Source organism: Pelecanus crispus, chromosome 8 (assembly GCF_030463565.1).
Source record: "Pelecanus crispus isolate bPelCri1 chromosome 8, bPelCri1.pri, whole genome shotgun sequence".
In the NCBI taxonomy this organism is placed as follows: domain Eukaryota; kingdom Metazoa; phylum Chordata; class Aves; order Pelecaniformes; family Pelecanidae; genus Pelecanus; species Pelecanus crispus.
Genome location: NC_134650.1, coordinates 7,341,305 through 7,360,256, shown reverse-complemented (window position 1 = coordinate 7,360,256; position 18,952 = coordinate 7,341,305). Strand labels below are relative to the sequence as shown.

At 58.1% G+C, this 18,952-nt stretch overlaps 1 protein-coding gene across 1 annotated transcript; it reads right to left on the bottom strand.

Annotated features, from left to right (window-relative positions):
- Window positions 1-10,386: 10,386 nt before the first annotated feature.
- On the bottom strand, window positions 10,387-14,669 carry GM2A (ganglioside GM2 activator). The gene is made up of 4 exons (XM_075715557.1): window positions 14,553-14,669; window positions 11,723-11,875; window positions 10,664-10,846; window positions 10,387-10,542 (listed from the first exon to the last, which is right to left on the bottom strand). Exons 1-4 carry the CDS (start codon window positions 14,667-14,669, stop codon window positions 10,387-10,389), a joined length of 609 nt encoding a protein of 202 aa, XP_075571672.1.
- Window positions 14,670-18,952: the final 4,283 nt, after the last annotated feature.

The window sequence follows — 18,952 nt, the reverse complement described above, 5'->3', positions numbered from 1 at the left end:
ATGAGAATAATGTTGATAACACACTGATGGTTTAATTGTTGCTAAGTAGTGCTTACACCAGTCAAGGACTTTTCAGCTTCTCAGGACCTGCCAGCGAGAAGCTGGGAGGGGGCACAGCCAGGACAGCTCACCCCAACTGCCCAAAGGGCTATTCCATACCATATGGCGTCATGCTCAGTATAGAAACTGGGGGAGTTGGCCAGAGGCGGCGATCGCTGCTCAGGGACTGGCTGGGTATCGGTCAGTGGGTGGTGAGCAACTGCACTGTGCATCACTTGTCTTCCCTTCCTTTTCTGTCCTATTAAACCTGTTTTATCTCAACCCATGAATTTTACTTTTTGGGGTTTTTTTCCCCAATTCCCTCCCCCATCCCGCTGGCAGGGGGGCCGGTGAGCAAACAGCTGTGTGGCATTTTGCTGCCTGCTGGGTTAAACCACAACAGCCCTTTTGGTGCCCAATGTGGGGCAAGAAGGGTTGCGATAATGACAGATCTGACCAGAGCATGTTAAGGCAAATTTGTTATAAGCCTTCATTATACGGGTTTAATAGTCGCTGGCCACAAAGTGGATTTATTTGCTCTCAAAGCTGTCGTGCTTGCTCTCAAAGCTGCACTATGTAATACCTCACATGCGGTGTATATTCCCTGTTTATCACTGCCAGGAGCTGCATCAAGGTTATCATTCCGCTGCACTGCGTAACACTGGTTTATGATATGATAAAATTATTGGTCGTGAGACTAATCTGGTATTTGTACTCGGTATTGCCATCACCTCCACATCTCGGGAGCCACCTCTCGGAAACTATTAATAATGACACTCTTTACCTTTTCTCCTCAAAGAACCAATCTACAGGGGAGACAAGGGGGGACACTTCTACCCACTCCTTCACCTTCCCTTTCTCCTTCAGGCTAGTTACAACAGCTCTTGAGAATTTTGAATATCCCTGGGATGTTCAAACCAGCATGTTCCTATTGCTATGTCTCCTGAATGTGGTTCAGGTCTTGTTTAGGGTTAAACAACTATTTAAGAATACCACTAGAGATCCACCCCCACGATGGGCACTGCGGGTACTCCAACCCCAGTGACGGGCACTGCGGCTGAACCAGAGAATCAACCCGTGCCAGTATCAGTCACCCCTATACACAAGGAGAAATACACAAGAAGATCGGCTCATTTCGTAAGGGATGAAGATGAATCAGGGCCATCATGAGACAGGAGGAGGAAGAGGCAGAACCCATAAATGAGATGGCAACCACCCAATCCCTACCCCTGAGATTGCTGCGAGATATGCAAAAAGATTTCAGTCGTCATCCAGGCAAGCACGTTGTCACCTGGCTGCTCTGATGCTGGGATAACGGGGCCAGTAGCCTGGAATTAGAGGGTAGGGAAGCCAAGCAGCTGGGATCCCTTTCTAGGGAAGGGGGCATTGACAAAGTGATTGGAAAAGGGGCACAAGCCCTCAGCCTCTGGAGGCGACTCCTGTCAGGTGTGAAGGAAAGGTATCCCATCAAGGAAGATGTTATATGTCACCCAGGCAAGTGGACCACCATAGAGAGAGGTATCCAGTACCTGAGGGAATTAGCCGTGCTGAAGGTGATTTATGATGACCTGAACAACGAGCAGTTATCCAAAGATCCAGATGAAGTCAGGTGCACACGACCCATGTGGCGGAAGCTTGTACGGAGTGCACCATCGTCGCATGCAAACTCCTTGGCAGTGACGACCTGGAAAGACAGAGAGGGACAAATGGTGGATGAATTGTCTGGCCAACTCCGGCAATATGAAGAAAGTCTCTCTTCCTCCCTACAGGCCTGTGTCTAGGCTGCGGAAAAACTGTCCGAAAAACCATCCCATGATTTCCAGCAACTCAAAGAGCATATGTCCTACTCCCCACCTGTACAAACCAGTATCTCAACCATTAGGAGTAAGTGCCCCTCTGCTCAAGAGAGGATATAGTTGATACACACCATGGGCCACGCCGTGCTTTTACCTGTGTGATCACAGAGTGGACATGAGGAAGTGGGATGGAAAACCTACCTCGACCCTAGAGGCACGGGTATGTGAGTTACAAGGAAAAACAATCTCAAAAGGGGGTTCTTCCAGGAAAATTGCTGCTCCAGTTTCCAGTAAGCAGGTCCCCAGATAGAGTAGAAGGGCTGATTTTACTTCCAATCTTAATAAAGGGACTTTTGATTCGCATTTACAAGAAGTGAATAACAAATACTATGACCAGGACTAGAGGGGCCCTGCCTCCAGCCAGGTGGAGGAAAGGGACAACCAGGTTTACTGGACTGTGTGGATTGAATGGCCCAGCACATCAGACCCACAGGAGTGTAAGGCTCTGGTGGACACCAGTGCACAGTGTACCCTAATGCCATCAAGCTTTACAGGGGCAGAACCCATCTGTATTTCTGGAGTGACAGGGGATCCCAATGGCTAACTGTATTGGAGGCCAAAGTGAGCCTAACCAGGAATGAGTGGCAAAAGCACCCCATCGTGACTGGCCCAGAGGCCCCGTGCGCCCTTGGCACAGACTGCCTCAGGAGAGGGTATTGCAAGGACCCAAAAGGGTACCGGTGGGCTTTTGGTATAGCTGCCTTGGAGATGGAGGAAATTAAACGTTGTCCACCCTGCCCGGTCTCTCGAAGGACCCTTCTCTTGTGGGGTTGCTGAGGGTCAAAGCACAACAGGTGCTGATCGCTACCACAGTGGAGCACCGGCAGCAATGTCGCACCAACTGAGACTCCCTGATTCCCATCCATAACCTGATTCATTGACTGGAGAGCCAAGGAGCGATCAGCAAGACTCACTCACCCTTTAACAGTCCTATACAGCCAGTGCGAAAGTCTACTGGGGAGTGGAGACTAACAGTAGACTGTTGTGGCCTGAACAAAGTCACACCGCTGCTGAGTGCTGCCATGCCAGACATGCTAGAACCTCAGTACAAACTGGAGTCAAAGGCAGCCAAGCGGTATGCCACAATTGACATCGCTAATGCGTTTTCCTCAATCCCTTTGGCAGCAGAACGCAGGCCCCAGTTTGCTTTCATTTGGAGGGGCATCCGGTGTACGTGGAACCAACTGCCCCAGGGGTGGAAACACAGCCCCACCATTTGCCATGGACTGATCCAGATGGCACTGGAACAGGGTGAGACTCCAGAACGTCTGCAGTACATTGATGACATCGTTGTGTGGGGCAATACAGCAGAAGTTTTTGAGAAGGGAAAGAAAATAGTCCGAATCCTTCTGAAGGCCGGTTTTGCCATAAAACAAAGTAAGATCAAGGGATCTGCACAGGAGATCCAGTTTTTAGGAATAAAATGGCAAGATGGACGTTGTCAGATCCCAATGGATGTGATCAACAAAATAACAGCTATGTCCCCACCAACTAGCAAAAAGGAAACACAAACTTTCTTAGGCGCTGTGCGTTTTTGGAGAATGCATATTCCAAATTACAGTCTGATCGTAAGCCCTCTCTATCAAGTGACCCAGAAGAATGATTTCAAATGGGCCCCTGAGCAACAACAAGCCTTTGAACAAGTTAAATGGAAGACAGTTCATGCAGTAGCCCTTGGGCCAGTCCAGCAGGACAAGATGTAAAAATGTGCTCTACACCGCAGCCGGGGAGAATGGCCCTACCTGGAGCCTCTGGCCGAAAGCACCAGGGGAGACTTGAGGTCGACCCCGAGGGTTTTGGAGTCAGGGATACAGAGGATCCGAGGCCCGCTATACTCCAACTGAGAAAGAGATACTGGCAGCGTATGAAGGGGTTCGAGCTGCTTCGGGAGTGGTTGGTACCGAAGCACAGCTCCTGCTGGCACCCTGAGTGCTGGTGCTGGGCTGGATGTTCAAAGGGAGGGTCCCCTCTACACATCATGCAACTGATGCTACGTGGAGTAAGTGGGTCACACTGATCACACAACGGGCTCCAATAGGAAACCCCAGTCGCCCAGGAATCTTGGAAGTGATCACAGACTGGCCAGAAGGCAAAGATTTCGGAACATCACCAGAGGAGGAGGTGATGTGTGCTGAAGAGGCCCCACTGTATAATAAGCTACCAGAAAATGAGAAGCAATATGCCCTGTTCACTGATGGGTCCTGGCGTCTTGTGGGAAAGCATCGGAGGTGGAAAGCTGCTGTATGGAGTCCTATACGACAAGTCACAGAAAGTATTGGAAAGTGTGTGACCCAGGCATGACATAGATGGTATAGAATAAGGGGTGGATGCTGTCCTGGTTTCGGCTGGGATAGAGTTAATTTTAATAGAGTTAAATTTAAATTTTAGAGTTAATAGAGTTAATTTTCTTCCTAGTAGCTGGCATAGTGCTGTGTTTTGGATTTAGTACAAGAATAATGTTGATAACACACTGATGGTTTAGTTGTTGCTAAGTAGTGCTTACACCAGTCAAGGACTTTTCAGCTTCTCAGGACCTGCCAGCAAGAAGCTGGGAGGGGGCACAGCCAGGACAGCTCACCCCAGCTGCCCAAAGGGCTATTCCATACCATATGGCGTCATGCTCAGTATAGAAACTGGGGGAGTTGGCTGGAGGCGGCGATCGCTGCTCGGGGATTGGCTGGGTATCGGTCAGTGGGTGGTGAGCAATTGCATTGTGCATCATTTGTTTTGTATATTCTTTTATCATTACTATTATTATTTGCCCTTCCTTTTCTGTCCTATTAAACTTGTTTTATCTCAACCCACAATTTTTTTTTTTTTTTTCCCTGATTCTCTCCCCCATCCCACTGGCGCAAGAGAGGAACGAGCAAACGGCTGCGTGGTGTGTAGCTGCCTGCCGGGTTAGACCACAACACAAGGACACAGCCTCCTGCCTTCGGCTGGAAAGCCGTCAGCTGGCCTCATTCCCCCACGTACCTTGAAGAGCTCCTGCTGCTTCCGCACAGCCTGCCGCTTCCCTCCCAAAAAGCGCCTTTGCTTCCTCCAGCCCCCCGGCCGCACCCAGCACCCCAAGTGCCCGCCAGGAAGGAGCACCAGAGGCAGGGAACTTATCTGTCAGGCTGCTGCCACGCAGCCTGGTGACTCAGTCCCTGCCCCAAGGCCCCTCTGGGGTGTCACACCCCAGGCTTCACCCCACCCCAGCAGTCCCAGTCCTCCCCGTCCCGTCCCCCGGCACTGGTGGGGAGCCAGGCCAGGGCCGAGCGGAAGCAGCAGAGAAATATCGCTACCACAAACGGGCTTGTTTCCTGCCAGAGGGCTCCTCGGGTGCCCACAGAGTCACGGAAGCGCCCGCAGGACTCGGTCCAGGCACAGCCTGTGCAGGGAAAGCTCAGCCCAGGCTGCTCGGGTCCTGCTCCATCCCCAGAGCCCCCAGGCATTCCTCCCCCCCAGCACCGCTCTTTGCAAAAACCTGGCTGCTACTTGCAAAAACAAGCCAAGAGATGCAATTGCTGGGAGGGTCCAGCCGTGCGACCAGAAGGGAAGCAGGGAGCAAGGGACTTTGCTCAACGCTGGATGCTTGCTCCAGATCCCAGCTGCTCAGGAACAGTTACCCAGGCTGCAACAACGCTGCTTTATTTCCTGCAGCACCAGGCAACACCGGCAGCAGAAAGCAGGGCCGGTCTGTCCCGCATACCACCAGCCTCCACAACAGCAGCGAGGCAAGCCGGGATGCTGACGGGCGCTCCAGAGCTGAAGGCAGCACATGCATCACTCCTGCCCAGCCTCCTCCTTCACAGCCGGGCCACGTAATCACGCCCCGAACCGGCTCCACCATGGGCAGGGCGATGCAGCGGGGCAGGGACGGGGAAGAGCGGCAGCGTTAGTTTACACAAGGAAAGCGTTAGAAGCTATTTGTCATCGGTGACGGGCCTGAGGAGCAGGGGAGAGACTTGGGAGGCTTTGCCAAGCACCGAGGGCTGGTACTGGGCGAGGACAGCAGGCAGAGGGGGTGCCAGGGTTGGGTCAGGCATAGATACCCCTCCCCAAAGATGGCCTGCGCATTATCTGAAGTACCCAGCAGCGATGTCCGCCAGATAAAACACAACACAGCGATATCCTCCAGATAAAACACAACACAATTACATCAGCCTGCCTGATTGCTCCCCGTGATTTCCACCCCCCCCACCCCCAAGCAGGCCCAGCTGCTTTTTGCTTTGAAGAGCCAGGGAAATGCGTTCTTCGTGACTTGCCTTCTTTGTGCCTGGATTAAAGGTTGCATAGCAGCAGGGAGCGAGCACTTGGCTCCCCCGCAATCAACAAGAAGCTGCAAAACTTGTCTCATCCACACAATGAATATTTCAAAGTGAAGCAAAACCCCACTACCTCATTTTCTCATCCTTACAAAGAGCAACAACAGGAACCGGCACACTCACTTTCCACTTTAAACCTGACTCCTCAGACACTTTCATGTGTTTTTTTCCCCCCCCCCCCCCTGCACACATGAGCAATTTCATCATGGTGAGTGAAGCGCCTAGGAAAGCTGGGAGGGGTGACAGCAATTTGTCCCTTAGAGTGACAACCCCATGCCAGAAGTCAAAAGCAAGATGCATCTTGCTGTTGACCCTGACAGCTCTCCCCAGCTGAGCAGGGGCTGCATGCAGAACGGGCAACAGGAAGTCTTCCAGAAAAGTGAGCTGCACAGCAAAACTCATTGCCACTTCCCATCACGTGCATTGAATCCCTTTATTTTAGACCCTATGGCGGCCTTTCAGTACTTAAAGGGGGCCTATAGGAAGGACGGGGACAATCTTTTTAGCAAGGCCTGTTGTGACAGGACAAGGAATAATGGATTTAAGCTAAAGGAGAATAGACTTAGACTGGATATAAGGAAGAAATTTTTTACAATGAGGGTGGTGAAGCAGTGGAACAGGTTGCCCAGAGAGGTAGTGGAGGCCCCATCCCTGGAAACGTTCCAGGCCAGGTTGGACGGGGCTCTGAGCACCCTGGGCTGGTTAAAGCTGTCCCTGGCACTGCAGGGGGCTGGGCTGGATGATCTCTAAAGGTCCTTTCCAACCCAAAGCATTCTGTGATTCTATTTCAGCATGGCACAAGGGAGTGCCAGCGCTGCCAGATCCCCCTCCCACCTTGCCCCGCTCCCCTGCCTGCAGGGAGGTTGCGGCCGAGCTCCTTCCCCAGGCCGCCGTGCCCACGCCGGCATGACACCTCCCAGACACGACGGCAGCACCAGCTGCGTCCCCGCAGCATCGTTCCTCTCCTCCCTGCGTGACCCGGTGCTCCCGTGGCCCCAGAGTCACCGCCAGATTCACCCTTCCAGCACTTTGCAACACGGCCTCGCCCCCCGAGCCCGGCTTCTCCCCACAGGGAGGCTGCTCAGCACAACCCCCCCATTCCCACAGCTCCCACCCCAGCCACGCTGTGCTGCCCTGCTCCCCCTCCACCCTGCGCACCCGCACAGCAGCATGGCTGCACCCCACAGAGCGTGGGGCTCCCTGCGCCCTCCAGCTCGCCCTCCCCGCAGTGCCACACAGCACCCAGCACCCTTACCAGCACCTCACACCCTGGTGCACACTGCGGGAGGGGCTGTGCCCCCCCACACTGCACGGCACCCCCAGACACGCCGAGGGGGGCCCCACGGGCTGCCAGCACCCACGCAGGGAGCTACCAGCACGCACCCCCGGGTGCCCATGCGGGGTCCAGGCAGACCCATACGTTCACGGGGGCTCTGGGCACCCTGAGGCACCGCATCAGGCTGCCAAGACCCCCAGGGACCTCTGGACACCCCTGCAAGCTGCCAGCACCCCCCTGCACCCACCCAGGCTCTGAGTATCCACACAAACACAACCACATATAAGGGCTACCAGCACCCCCAAACCCCCCTGAGCACCCATGTGGGCTGTCAGCATGCTTCTGCACCCCTGAGCCCCCATGCCTGATGCCAGCACCCCCAGGAACCTCTGGGCACCCATGCAAGCTGCCAGCACCCCCAGGGACCTCTGGATACCCATGCAAGCTACCAGCACCCCCAGGGACCTCTGGGCACCCATGCAAGCTGCCAGCACCCCGCTACACACCCGGCCATGTATAAGGGCTGCCAGCGACCCCGAGTCCTCTCAGCGCGCCCAAGCTCCCCCGAGCACCCCCGCGGGCTGCCAGCACCCCCGGGACCCCCGCGCACCCATGCGGGCTACCGGGCCCCCCCGCGTCCCTGGGCACCCCCGCATGCTGACAGCCGGCTGACAGCCCCCTCCCGCAACCCCCCCCGGCCCCGGCACCCCCACCCCGCCCTCGCACCTCGCACCTCGCCGCCGCCCCGCGCCGCGCAGCCCCCGCCGGGCCCGCTCCCTCGGCCGCGCCGTCACGTGACAGCCGGCTCAGCTGACCGCGGCGCCCGCGCCTGCGCACGGGGAGCGGTGAAGGCGCGGGGCGGGGCCAGGCGCAGAGGGGCGTGGCCGGGATGGGGCGGGGCCAGGCGCAGAGGGGCGGGGCCGGGCGGGGCGGGGCCAGGCGCGGCGGGGCACTGCGGCGCCGCCTGGCGGGCGCGGCGGGGCGCGGGCGGGCTGCGGAGTTTGGGGAGGGGGGGTCCCGCTGCCACGAGTGGGGCAAATGCGGGCACGGCTGAGCCCTGAACCCCTCCACGCGTGGGCAACGAGGGGCATCCCCCCCAGTGGGGCTATTCCGTGGGCAAGGCCCGCAGAGCAAGGCGGGCTGGCAGGTGCCAGGGAGATGGTGGCTGGGATGAGCGACACCCCTAGAGCCCCCCAGCGTGGGCTGTGCCCCCCCGGGGGCGGGGGGCTGCGTCCCTGTGTCCGAAAGCAGCGCCTGCAGATCCCCGCTCTGCCCCTTGCACAGGAGCTGGCCTCGGGGCTGCTCACGCTCCCGCCACTTCTTGCCACATCCTCTACCGCTGCTCCCACCCCAGCTCCAACACTGTTTTCGCTTCCCCCAGCTCAAAACCACATCCCTGCTATTTCAAGGGAAAAAAATGCCACCCCCAGGTCACCCCCAAAACCAAGAGGCACCAGCTCCGATTCCTGGTAAAAAGATTTATTAAGAACCTGCACTACCTGCTCGAAAGGAGGATGCCGCCCTGGCACGGGCGCTGCAAGGTGGCAGGGCGTGGGGTGAGAGGGTTAACGCTTCTCCAGGCAAAACAAACCTGGGTTGGACCCAGCAGCAGGATGAAACTGAGTCGAGGGCACAGAAAGGTGGTGGGAGCACGCCTGCGTGGCAGAGCACCTCCCGCCAGGGAGCCCGGCAGTAGTTAAGGCGTATAAAGTGCTTGGAAGAAGACCAGCCCTACGGAGGGGCTAAATAATGCGAGCAGGCAGGGACGGTGAGGAAGCGAGGGATGCGGGGGGCTGGCGGGTCACCCGCACCCTGCGGTGACCTGGCGTGGGTGGGTGGTGTCAGACATGCCCCTGCCTGGAGCAGCAGGCAGGAAGGACGCTGCCTGCCCATGCCTCGGCCCCCAGCCACAACCAGGAGACGGACTGCAAGGCCCCCAAATAGAACCCAGGCTGCTGGTCTTCATGGTCACCTCCCAGTCTACCTCATGTCCTGGATGCTGCTCCACATGCCGGGGGTGCCTCTGCTGGTGCACGGCAAAGATGGTCCCAGCGCAGCGTCCTGCCTCGGCTCAGTGGCAAAACGAGATGAGTGGGACTTGTCCTTGGCCAGGCTGTGCCCCAGCTGCTCGTCACAGCCGTGTGTCCCCCCAGACCGAGCGCAGCCCATGTCCAGCCACCTCTCCTGCTGCTGGGAGCAGCACCAGCCGCTTGGTCCTTCATGAGTGGGAACATCAGTCGGGGGTTTGGGCGGTTTCAGTCCTGTTGTGCTTGCGATGTTTTCTATAGTGGGAACACAGGGAGGTGCCCTCACCGGTGCCTTGTGTCACCAAGCTGGTCCCACGCGCAGAACAGGGATGTGCTAAAGGCAGGCCCAGAGCTGCCGCGAGGGGACAGGTCTCCTGCAGCCACTTTGGGGATGCTTCTGCAAAACAGCCTGTACTCCAGCTGGAGGTGGCGAGGGCAAGCGGGGACATTCTCCGCAGCTAATCCTGCATGCCTCCAGCCTGCCCCAGAAACGTTCCCTCACCCCATGGACTGCTTCAAGAAATATTGCTTTTCCCTGGAATGTTTTTTAAAATTCCCTGGATGGGATTAAGGAAAAAAAAAAAAACAAAGAGAAACTAGGTAAAAAGTAACTACCCCCAAGTTACGCTGAAAGGCTGGGATTAGCTCCATGGCCACCCTGTCTGGGGCAGGGGACACCCTGGTGATGGGGACAGCGGGACAGCTGGGGGGACCCTTCTGTGTGTAGCAGGGGAGGGGAGCACCGAGCTGGGGTAGGGGCTGCCTCCTCCTGGCAGCGGGAGGGATGCAGCTGGCAGGGACGGAATGGGGTGCAACCGGATGGGATGGGACAGGGGACCAAGGTAATGGGGAGAGGAAGGACGGGCCGCCCCCACCCCTCACTGGGACTGCAGGGAGAAGGCCAGCTTGATGCAGGCAAGCTCCTCCCCGCCATTGCTGACAGCTGCCCGGACACGGTAGTTGCCGTTGGTCATCCAGGCAGGCAGCTCCACGTCAGGCAGGACGAAGTCGCTGTCTGGCAGGGAGTAGAAGCCCTGCGGAGAGAGGGGACATGTAGGCAAGACGCCAGCCAAACCCCCCCAACCCCTCGCGGAAAGGCACAGCAGTACCCGGCAGCGCTGCTGGCATTGCACCGGCCAGGGGGTTCAGGCGTACCGCTTTGAAGGGGCAGTGGCAGGGGATGCCGTAAGTGAGCAGGGGCTCCGGGCAGGGGGTGCCAGGCGGGATGAGGTTGTCGAGGATGGCACAGGCGTCGTCGTAGGTGCAGCTGCCCAGCTGGTCGATGCAGGGCAGCTGGATCCAGAGGTCACCCAGCGCCTTCTCCACCAGCAGCACCACCTGGAGGGAAGGTGTTTGGCACTGGTACAGCCGGCACAGGCACCCATGGCTCCTCCAGCCTGTCCCCCCTGCCCCCTCCCCAGCCATCTCCCTCGGCTCCTGCTCGTGCAATTCTCTGGGGTATCCCTGGGGCCACCGCACGCCCTCCCACCTCTTCCTCGTGCTTTCGGTTCCTCTCTGCCTGCAGGTTTCTCTTCCTCCAACCTCAGCTTGACCCCTCGAGCAAACACCTCCCAGCACCCCACGCACCCACTCCTTTCCCTCTCCTCAGCACCCTGTCCCAAAACTGTCCAGCAGCTCCCATCCCACAGCTCTGCCTCCACGCTCCCCTGGCACGCTCCCCACAGCCCCAGCCCCAAACAGGCAGGGCGGCATTGCTCAAGACAGCCCATGCACTTCAGGCAGACAGACATGTTCAGTCTCATCCTAAAAAGTCCCCAAAAAGTGGTGCAGGGCGGCTGGGCCAGCTCAGGGCTCCTACAGCGGTGCTGTGGCACGTCCCTGGAGGAAGCAGCCAGGTCTGGCTGCTGAAAAACGAGTGCTGCAGCGGCTGCTGGGAACACCCAGGGCACTTGGGATTTCATTTCCCTCCCCGAGTCATTACATCCCCAGGACACAACACAGCTCAGGTGGTTTCTCCCACTGGGACAAGGTTGGGAGCTTCCCGCTGGGCTGTCTGCTCCCACGGCGGGTCTCCCCGTGCCCATCACCCTGTTCTGGCTTACAGAGCCTGGTGCGCTCAGCCCTGCACCGCTCCATGCTTCGCTCCCCCAAGGGCTGCTCGTTCCCGTACCCACTGCTGGGCACTTCCCAGCTGCCGGTGGTTTCAGGAAGCTCTGCCCTCCCTCGTCCCGCAGAGGCATCTCCGGCACGTACCTTTACAGGGGAGGCCACGGTCTTGTTGCTGTTGACAGCCGCGCTGACGCGCAGGCTCCCCGGGATGCTGATGGGGTCGGGCGCCACGGAGAGGCTCTGCAGCACCACGGGGTCCCTCTTGTCACCGCAGTTCTCCCAGGCAAAGCCACCAACCTGTGGCACCAAGGGATGGGAGGAGTTAAAGCGAGAGCAAGCCTTGCCTTAGGTTTGCAGGAGGTTGCCCCAGTGCTGGACCCCTGACCCCCCCCCCCCCCAAACACCTGCTCACAAACACAGCCAGAAAATGACCTTCAGCCCTCCTTCAAATGCCAAGTAAATATTTCCCTCTGTATTTCTCGCACTCCCAGCTCCCTGAGCCTGAGGGCATTGCAGAAACTCTCCGTCTGGCCCTCTTGCATGTACTTTAGACCCAAAGAGGGTTCCCAGTCTGCAATTTCCAAACTTGCCTCAGCTCAGCCTCCGAACACTTTGCATGCAAACAAGGCAAGAAGCAGGCTTCACGCCAGCACCAGCAGCACCGAGCAAGGTGTTTGAGAGCAAAGGCAAGAGAGCAAGCGGGGACTGAGGCAGGGCAGCAGTGGCTGCGCTGGCCGGGGGGATGCTGTGCCCTGGGGGGCTGTGGAATCGGCACAGCCTCCCGGCTCGGCCAGGACCAGCCCAATGTTGTGAGCCCTCATCCGCCGGCTCTGCCCACCTGGTCCCGCGCAGGAGCAGGAAACACATTCGTGCCTGTGCTGGTCTGGGCTGGGGTAGAGTTAATTTTCTTTGTAGTAGCTAGTATGGGACTATGTTTTGGATTTCTGCTGGAAACAGTGTTGATAACACAGGGATGTTTTAGTTATTGCTGAGCAGTGCTTACACAGAGTCAAGGCCTTTTCCACTCCTCACCCCACCCCAGCAGCGAGCAGGCTGGGGGTGCACAAGAAGCTGGGAGGGGACACAGCCAGGACAGCTGACCCCAACTGACCCAAGGGGTATTTCCACACCATATGACATCATGCTCAGCAATTAAAAACGGGGAAAGAAGGAAGGGGGAGACGTTCGGAGTGGTGGAGTTTGTCTTCCCAAGTAACAATTATGCGTGATGGAGCCCTGATTTCCCGGAGATGGCTGAACACCAGCCTGCCCATGGGAAGCACTAAATTAATTCCTTGTTTTGCTTTGCTTGCATGTGCAGTTTTTGCTTTACCTATTAAACTGTCTTTATCTCAATCCACGAGTTTTCTCACTTTTACTCTTCCGATTCTCTTCCCCATCCCAGTGGCAGAGAGTGAGCAAGCAGCTGCATGGGGCTTAGTTGCTGGCTGCGGTTAAACCAAAACAGCGCATTGCATTTTAAACATGGCTTAACATTTCCATCTCCGCTCCTGCTAAGGGGGAAGAAGAGCCAGGCTCATTCCCTGCCTGATACACCCCAGGAGCCTGATGCTGAGTTGGTTCAGTCCAAATGAGCCAGGGAAGCAGCACTGTCCCGTAGGATAATGAAAATCCACACATAGGGGACATCACCCAGACAGGGAGACATCACTCGTGTGTCCCAGCTGGGCCTGGAGCCATGCTGGGAGATCCCCTCCGTTTCCTCCGAGTCCCATCAAGCCTCCCCGGCTGCCGCCAGCACAGCCGTGGGCTGGCAACGGCACCGGAGCCCTTTGCTCCCACAACCCAAGTTCAAAGGCGGGGGGGATGGCAGCACTCACCTGCAACAGCCACCCCTGAGCCCACCGCAAGCCAGTGGCGAGAGCCCAGCCCCAGCTCCCTCCCCAGGCAGGCTCCAGCCTAGTTGTAGGTCTTTTCCCGGCGGGGAAGCGGGAGGATGCCTGGGCTGCAGCACCCCGAGCAGGTTTGGCTGGGGCAGCCTGCGTCCCGGTGCCACGGGCGCAGGGCTCTCCCTGCCTGCTCAGCAGCCGCAGAACCGGTGGAGGCTGTATTACCTGGTGCCAGCCGGCAGCCCCAGCGGGCAGCGGTGCCCACGCAGGCGAGCAGCCCGTCCCGCCATCCCACCATCCCATCCCACCATCCCACCCGCCCAGGGCGCGGGGCAGGGCGCAGGGCTCAGGGCAAGCCGGGGCAAGGGGCAGGCTGCGCCCCGACGTTTAGCAAGAGTCACGAGCCCCTCGCCCGCGGGTCCGCAGGTGAAGAGGCTCCGTGGGAGCTAAAAATCAGCGTGTGGCTGCATATTGCTGTGCCGCAGAGCCCCCTCCAGCCTTCCTAACTGGTTCCCCTTTCTCTGGGGCAACATCACCTTTCCTGGAAAAAAAGATAGAGATATTCCCCTCCGCTCCGCGTGAGAGTCACACATCTTAATCAGCTGTATCTTAATCGGCGTGTGGTGATGAGCCCGGCCCAGCGCTGCGTGGGAACGAGGAGGCAGCAGGCTGAGCCGGAAAATGCCGGCGAACCGGCGGGGAATGAAAGGCGAGGCGCTGGGAGGGCTGCAGGGAAAGCTCAGCAGAAGGAAAAGAGGCTGCTGGGCTTTTCGGTCCAGAAGAGTTTGTCAAAAACTGAAATTCCCTCCTGCTCGGAGGCTGAACCCCAACCTGCAGCTGTGCCCCCCCAGCGCCGTCGGGTCTATGGGATTTCACTTCCCCCCGGCCCAGCCGCAGACACGCACCCAGAATCAGACCTTGCCCTCGTCCTTCCGCAACAGAAAATGGTTTTTGCTCTCCTGCGAACTCCAGCAGGAGGGCGAACGCTTTCCCTCCCTCCAGCACCGCTCGGGCTGCTCCCTCCGCCAGCCCCCCAGCCACCCCCCCCACACCCACGCAGAGAGCCCCCTCCTCGGCCCCGTCACCCCAAAGAGGAGCGGGGTGAAGGGTTTGGAGCCTCTCACCTTGCTCAGCCTCCGGGAGCCGCTCCGCTCCACCAGCAGCTGCGGGCGCGACCCGCCGAGCGCGGCCGGGCAGAGCTGCAGGGCGCAGAGCGCCAGCGCCAGCCCCGCTCCCAGCATCCCTCCAGCGGGGCAGGATCCCTGCAAAAAGCCGGGGCGGGCCGGGGGGAAACGTGCCCGGGAGATTAAAACAAGAGGCAGGGAGGCAGCCGCTGGCTTTTCTGAGCTCGGCTTCCCGCAGCGGGCCGGGGCTGGAAGCGGCGGGACTGAGACGCGCCGTGCTGTGGGGCTGCACCCTGCCAGCTCCGCGCCCGGCCCATCGCCCCATTCCCCTCCCTCCCCTTGCGTACGCTCAGAGATTTTTTTCCCTCCCTCTCCCCCCCTCCCCGTCTCCCGGTTTTGCTGTCAAGCGCAGGACTGGAGTCGCAGGGAGGCAGGGACGGGAAGCTGCGCTTTCCCAGGCAGCCGGGGCCTGCCCCCCCCCGAGGCCGGCACCGGGAGCGGGGGGGCCACCGGAGCGGGATGCCGAGCTGCACCCACCGCGCCGGGGCACCCACCGCGCCCGGCACCCCCGCCGCCCAGCTTCGGTGGGTGAGACCGACCGTGTCCCCCCCGCTCCCCCCCCCCCGCCCCGAGGGCCGCGTCTCTTCTCGCACCCCTCTCGGGCCGGCGGGCAAAGGGCCGGTACCCACCCGGGCAGGCAGCCGGGACCCCCGCACCCCCCGGCACAGGGCGGGCGGCAGCTGGAGAGCAGAGAGAATTTGAGACCCTGAACCCGATACCGTGTGTGCTGCGGGGTGGGGGGGGGCACCCGGGTGTTGGGCAGTCCCCAACCGGGCTGTTTGCCGCAGCACCCCACCACCCACCGATCCACCATTTCAGATTTAACACCCCCCTCTTCCACCCTTCCCCCTTCGGGTGCCCATTTTCCAGCCAGAGCTGCCCTGAGCCTCCCCACCTCGGCATGCTGGAATGGCCCCACAGTACCCCACCGTCACGGATGGCACAGGAGCGTGGGTTTTCCCATATATTTTGGTGAACAGATGTTTTTTCCGTGTGGGAAGCTGGAAGGAGCTGAGCCAACTGAGCACACAGGATACGACTGTGGCAGGTCTCAGACTTTCCCCCTACTGCAGCATGGTTAGGATCCACGCGTGGGACCCTTCCCCACAGGCAGCTCGGCTCTCCCTCACACTCAGACGCTGCCCAGCCTCCCTGTATTGCTCCCAGCCTTGGGAAGGGTTGCCCGGCTTGGCCAAACCCTTGCCTGAGCTCTATTTTTAGCCTTTCGTCCTTATTTAGCAGCAAGGCCAGCCAGGAGCGTGCAGGCAGGGCGCGGGAGCAGGCAGGGGCCGTGACGGATGCTGCTGCCCACCCTGTGCCGGCAGCAACAACTGCGTCGCTGCTCCGCTGCGGAGGCTTAAGGGCAAGGAATAAATAGCCCTGTTCCTCCCAGCCGGCAGTAGGGCGGAAAGTTATCCCCCGAGGATTAGTTTTCACTTTGAGGCCCCAGAGCAGCCGGGGATGAGGACAGGGATGCATGGGGAGAGGCATGGGCATGGCTGGAACATGGTGTTTGGGGCCGGCAGGGGAGCACAGCCCCTCGCCTCAAGCCCCCAGCGCCACGTGCTTTCCTGCTTGTCACAACCAGAGTGGGTGAAGGTTTCACTCCCTCTTTCCCATCCTTCCCCCCTCCATTTTGCCATGGGGAAAAACAGGGAATAAAGGACTCTAAGGACAGGTTAACCCACATCTTTCTGCTTGGAAAAACACAAGCAGGGGCAGAAATGACTTGAAAGCGCTGCTCTACCCCGAGACAGAAGCATGCGTGACCTAGATGCCCACCAAAAGAGCCTGCAAGCTTTTTGGGGGCTCAAACACATGCAAGATCCTCTGCAAACAGTCCAGTTTTCTGAGCTATCTCACCCATGCAAAGCCCAAGTCACAAGGTCTCAGCAGGTCTGGCTAAACACATTCAATTTGCATTGAAGAAGAGCAGCCAGCACAGATGGGTGACAACATTAATGACTTCATTAGGTCTCATTTACAAAAGCAAACAGATTGCAAAAATGATGCGTGGGGCCAAAGGGTGCAACCACAGACCACCCTCTCTCCACCGCCCATGCCACCAGCTCTGCCGGGACCCTCTGGGCATCGCCACAGGCCAGCTTATCACCCCAAAACCTTCCAGGAAAATCTTCTCTCCCTTTTTTTTCCCCAGACTGGGTTTCTGGGGAAAAAAATTAAAAAGAAACAAAAAAAATGAGTGACCCCATCTGCGTTCATGGGACCACCCTGCACACAGACCATGCGGGGCCAGATGGAAATCCCACGCGCTGGCACGGACACCACCTTGTACCCACCCCGTCCTGCCCAGTCCTTACCAGCTGGAACTGGAGAGAGAGCCGAGGCACTTCAGCAGCTTGCATAAATACTTCTCTTATCCATAAGCTTTGGCAAACACTTTAAATGACCATTGGTACAAATTAACTCAACATTCAGCCAGCTGCTATCCCATTTACGGCAATTCAGCTGAGCACGAGATAAACCCTCCTAGGCTCGCTTTTTCAGGCAAAACCCTTGAGACTTCTCCAGCCGCAGTTGTTCCTGGGGAAGAGATCGCGATAACACTGAAAAAGACATCCGGGCAAACTTCAAAACAAGCCAAAGCTGCCCCAGGTGGGTCTGTCACACACCGCCTCCGCTTTCCTGTCTTTGCACAGGCAGAAATCCCCTCTCTGCCAAGGTCCCCGTCATTTCCAGCCCTGTGTGAGCAGCCTCTGGCAGCCGAGCCCCGCGTGCTCCCCGGCTCCCCAGGCTCCCCTGGATAGGGAGTTGTTGCAGCCATGAATCCTACCCCTACAGTGCCATAGGAAGCTCCTGCTTTGCTCGAAAGCGGCTGGACAGAAAGGTTCCTGGCTGTTGAAGTGCTGCCCTCGAAAGGGAGCAAATTATCTCTCTATTGGGGCAGAGGAAGATGAAGCAGGGCTGAGATGGGAGATCTCTCCAGCTGGGACACATCCTGTGCAGCCCGCACAGGCAAGATTGGAGAAACCGAGAAATTGCTAAAATCAAACTAAAATAAGAGACGTTTGGGGCAGCACAGGCAGGGCCTCCGGCAGGCAGCCTCACAGATGCGCCTGTGGGCTGAAGGATGTCATATGATCTGGTGCGGCCCCTTCTCCGAAAGTTCGTGATCTGTAGAAGAGCAGGGTTGTAGCTGCCATGGCGAGCACTGCACGCCAGAGCTGCGGCGGCAGCGTGGGGTGCAGGGCTGGGGAGCGGGGCGCTGGAGCTGGCCTCGCTGCGCATCCCCGTCCCCAAGCCCCAGCTCTGCCTTCCTGACTTGATGCCTCAGCCTGATGCGACCAAATCCTCTGGTTTTTGTTTTTTCTCCACCATTAGCAAAAGAAACCCTACCCAGAGCCCCGCTTTGTGGCACAGGGGCACCCCAGTGCACCCCCAGTAAAACCAGAAATTATTACAAGTCCTTGTGCAAACTGCTGGAGCATCGTGCACCAGCAAGACGTGAGGGCAGGCGGACAGGCTGCTCGTCAGCTGCCCACACGGCTGCTTCTGTTCCCAGCCATGGCCCCAGCGACACAAATTCAGCCTGGAAATACGCATTTGCTTTTGTGCTTGCCCCGTACGCCTTCAGTCTCCAAAGTCTGGACCAGGGTTTTTAATTAACCCTGGAGAGGTGGAGACCAGCACCTTGCACTGACAGAGCTTTTTATCCTGCAAATGGTCTACTCAGCCCAAATAAGTACTCTTAGGGGGGAAGGAGACTTGCCCCATGTACAGGTCCTGGGGGAGATAAGGACAGAGATGCTCTTAGTGGTTTCTGAGCAATGGGAGCTGATGCCAGGACGCTGCTGTGACTCATGAAACTTCATCCAGGTTAAGCAGCACCTACTCAAGAGGACGCAGGCGACTGGTCCCACCAATCCCCAGGAGACGCAGGGCAGCCATGGGCCTGCCCTTCACCTTCCCCACCCTCCTGTCCAAGTGGTGTTTCACAATTTCCCCCGTCCCAGGGTTACCAGGGAAGAAAAAACTCCAAATCGTACAGGGTAGTATGACCACACACCTCCGCTCCCTCACTGGCCGGGCAGGCAGTGCCGGAGCGGCGGTGAAACGCCAGCGTGCTGGCAGCCCCTGAGCTGCAGGCTGCTTGGACTTCTCCCAGGGGATATTTGGAAAATGTCAGAATAGAAACTTGTTGACAAAAACTGGCAGTGTTTCCATATGGGCACAGCCTCGTGACCAGGTTGAAACACTCCCATTTCAGCAGTGCTGGGTGACAACAGCTGATTTTTCAGGTCAGAATGTGTGTTCATTTAGAAACATCTATTATTTCACAGCATTTAAAACAATCATCAAAACCAAAACATTTGGAGGAA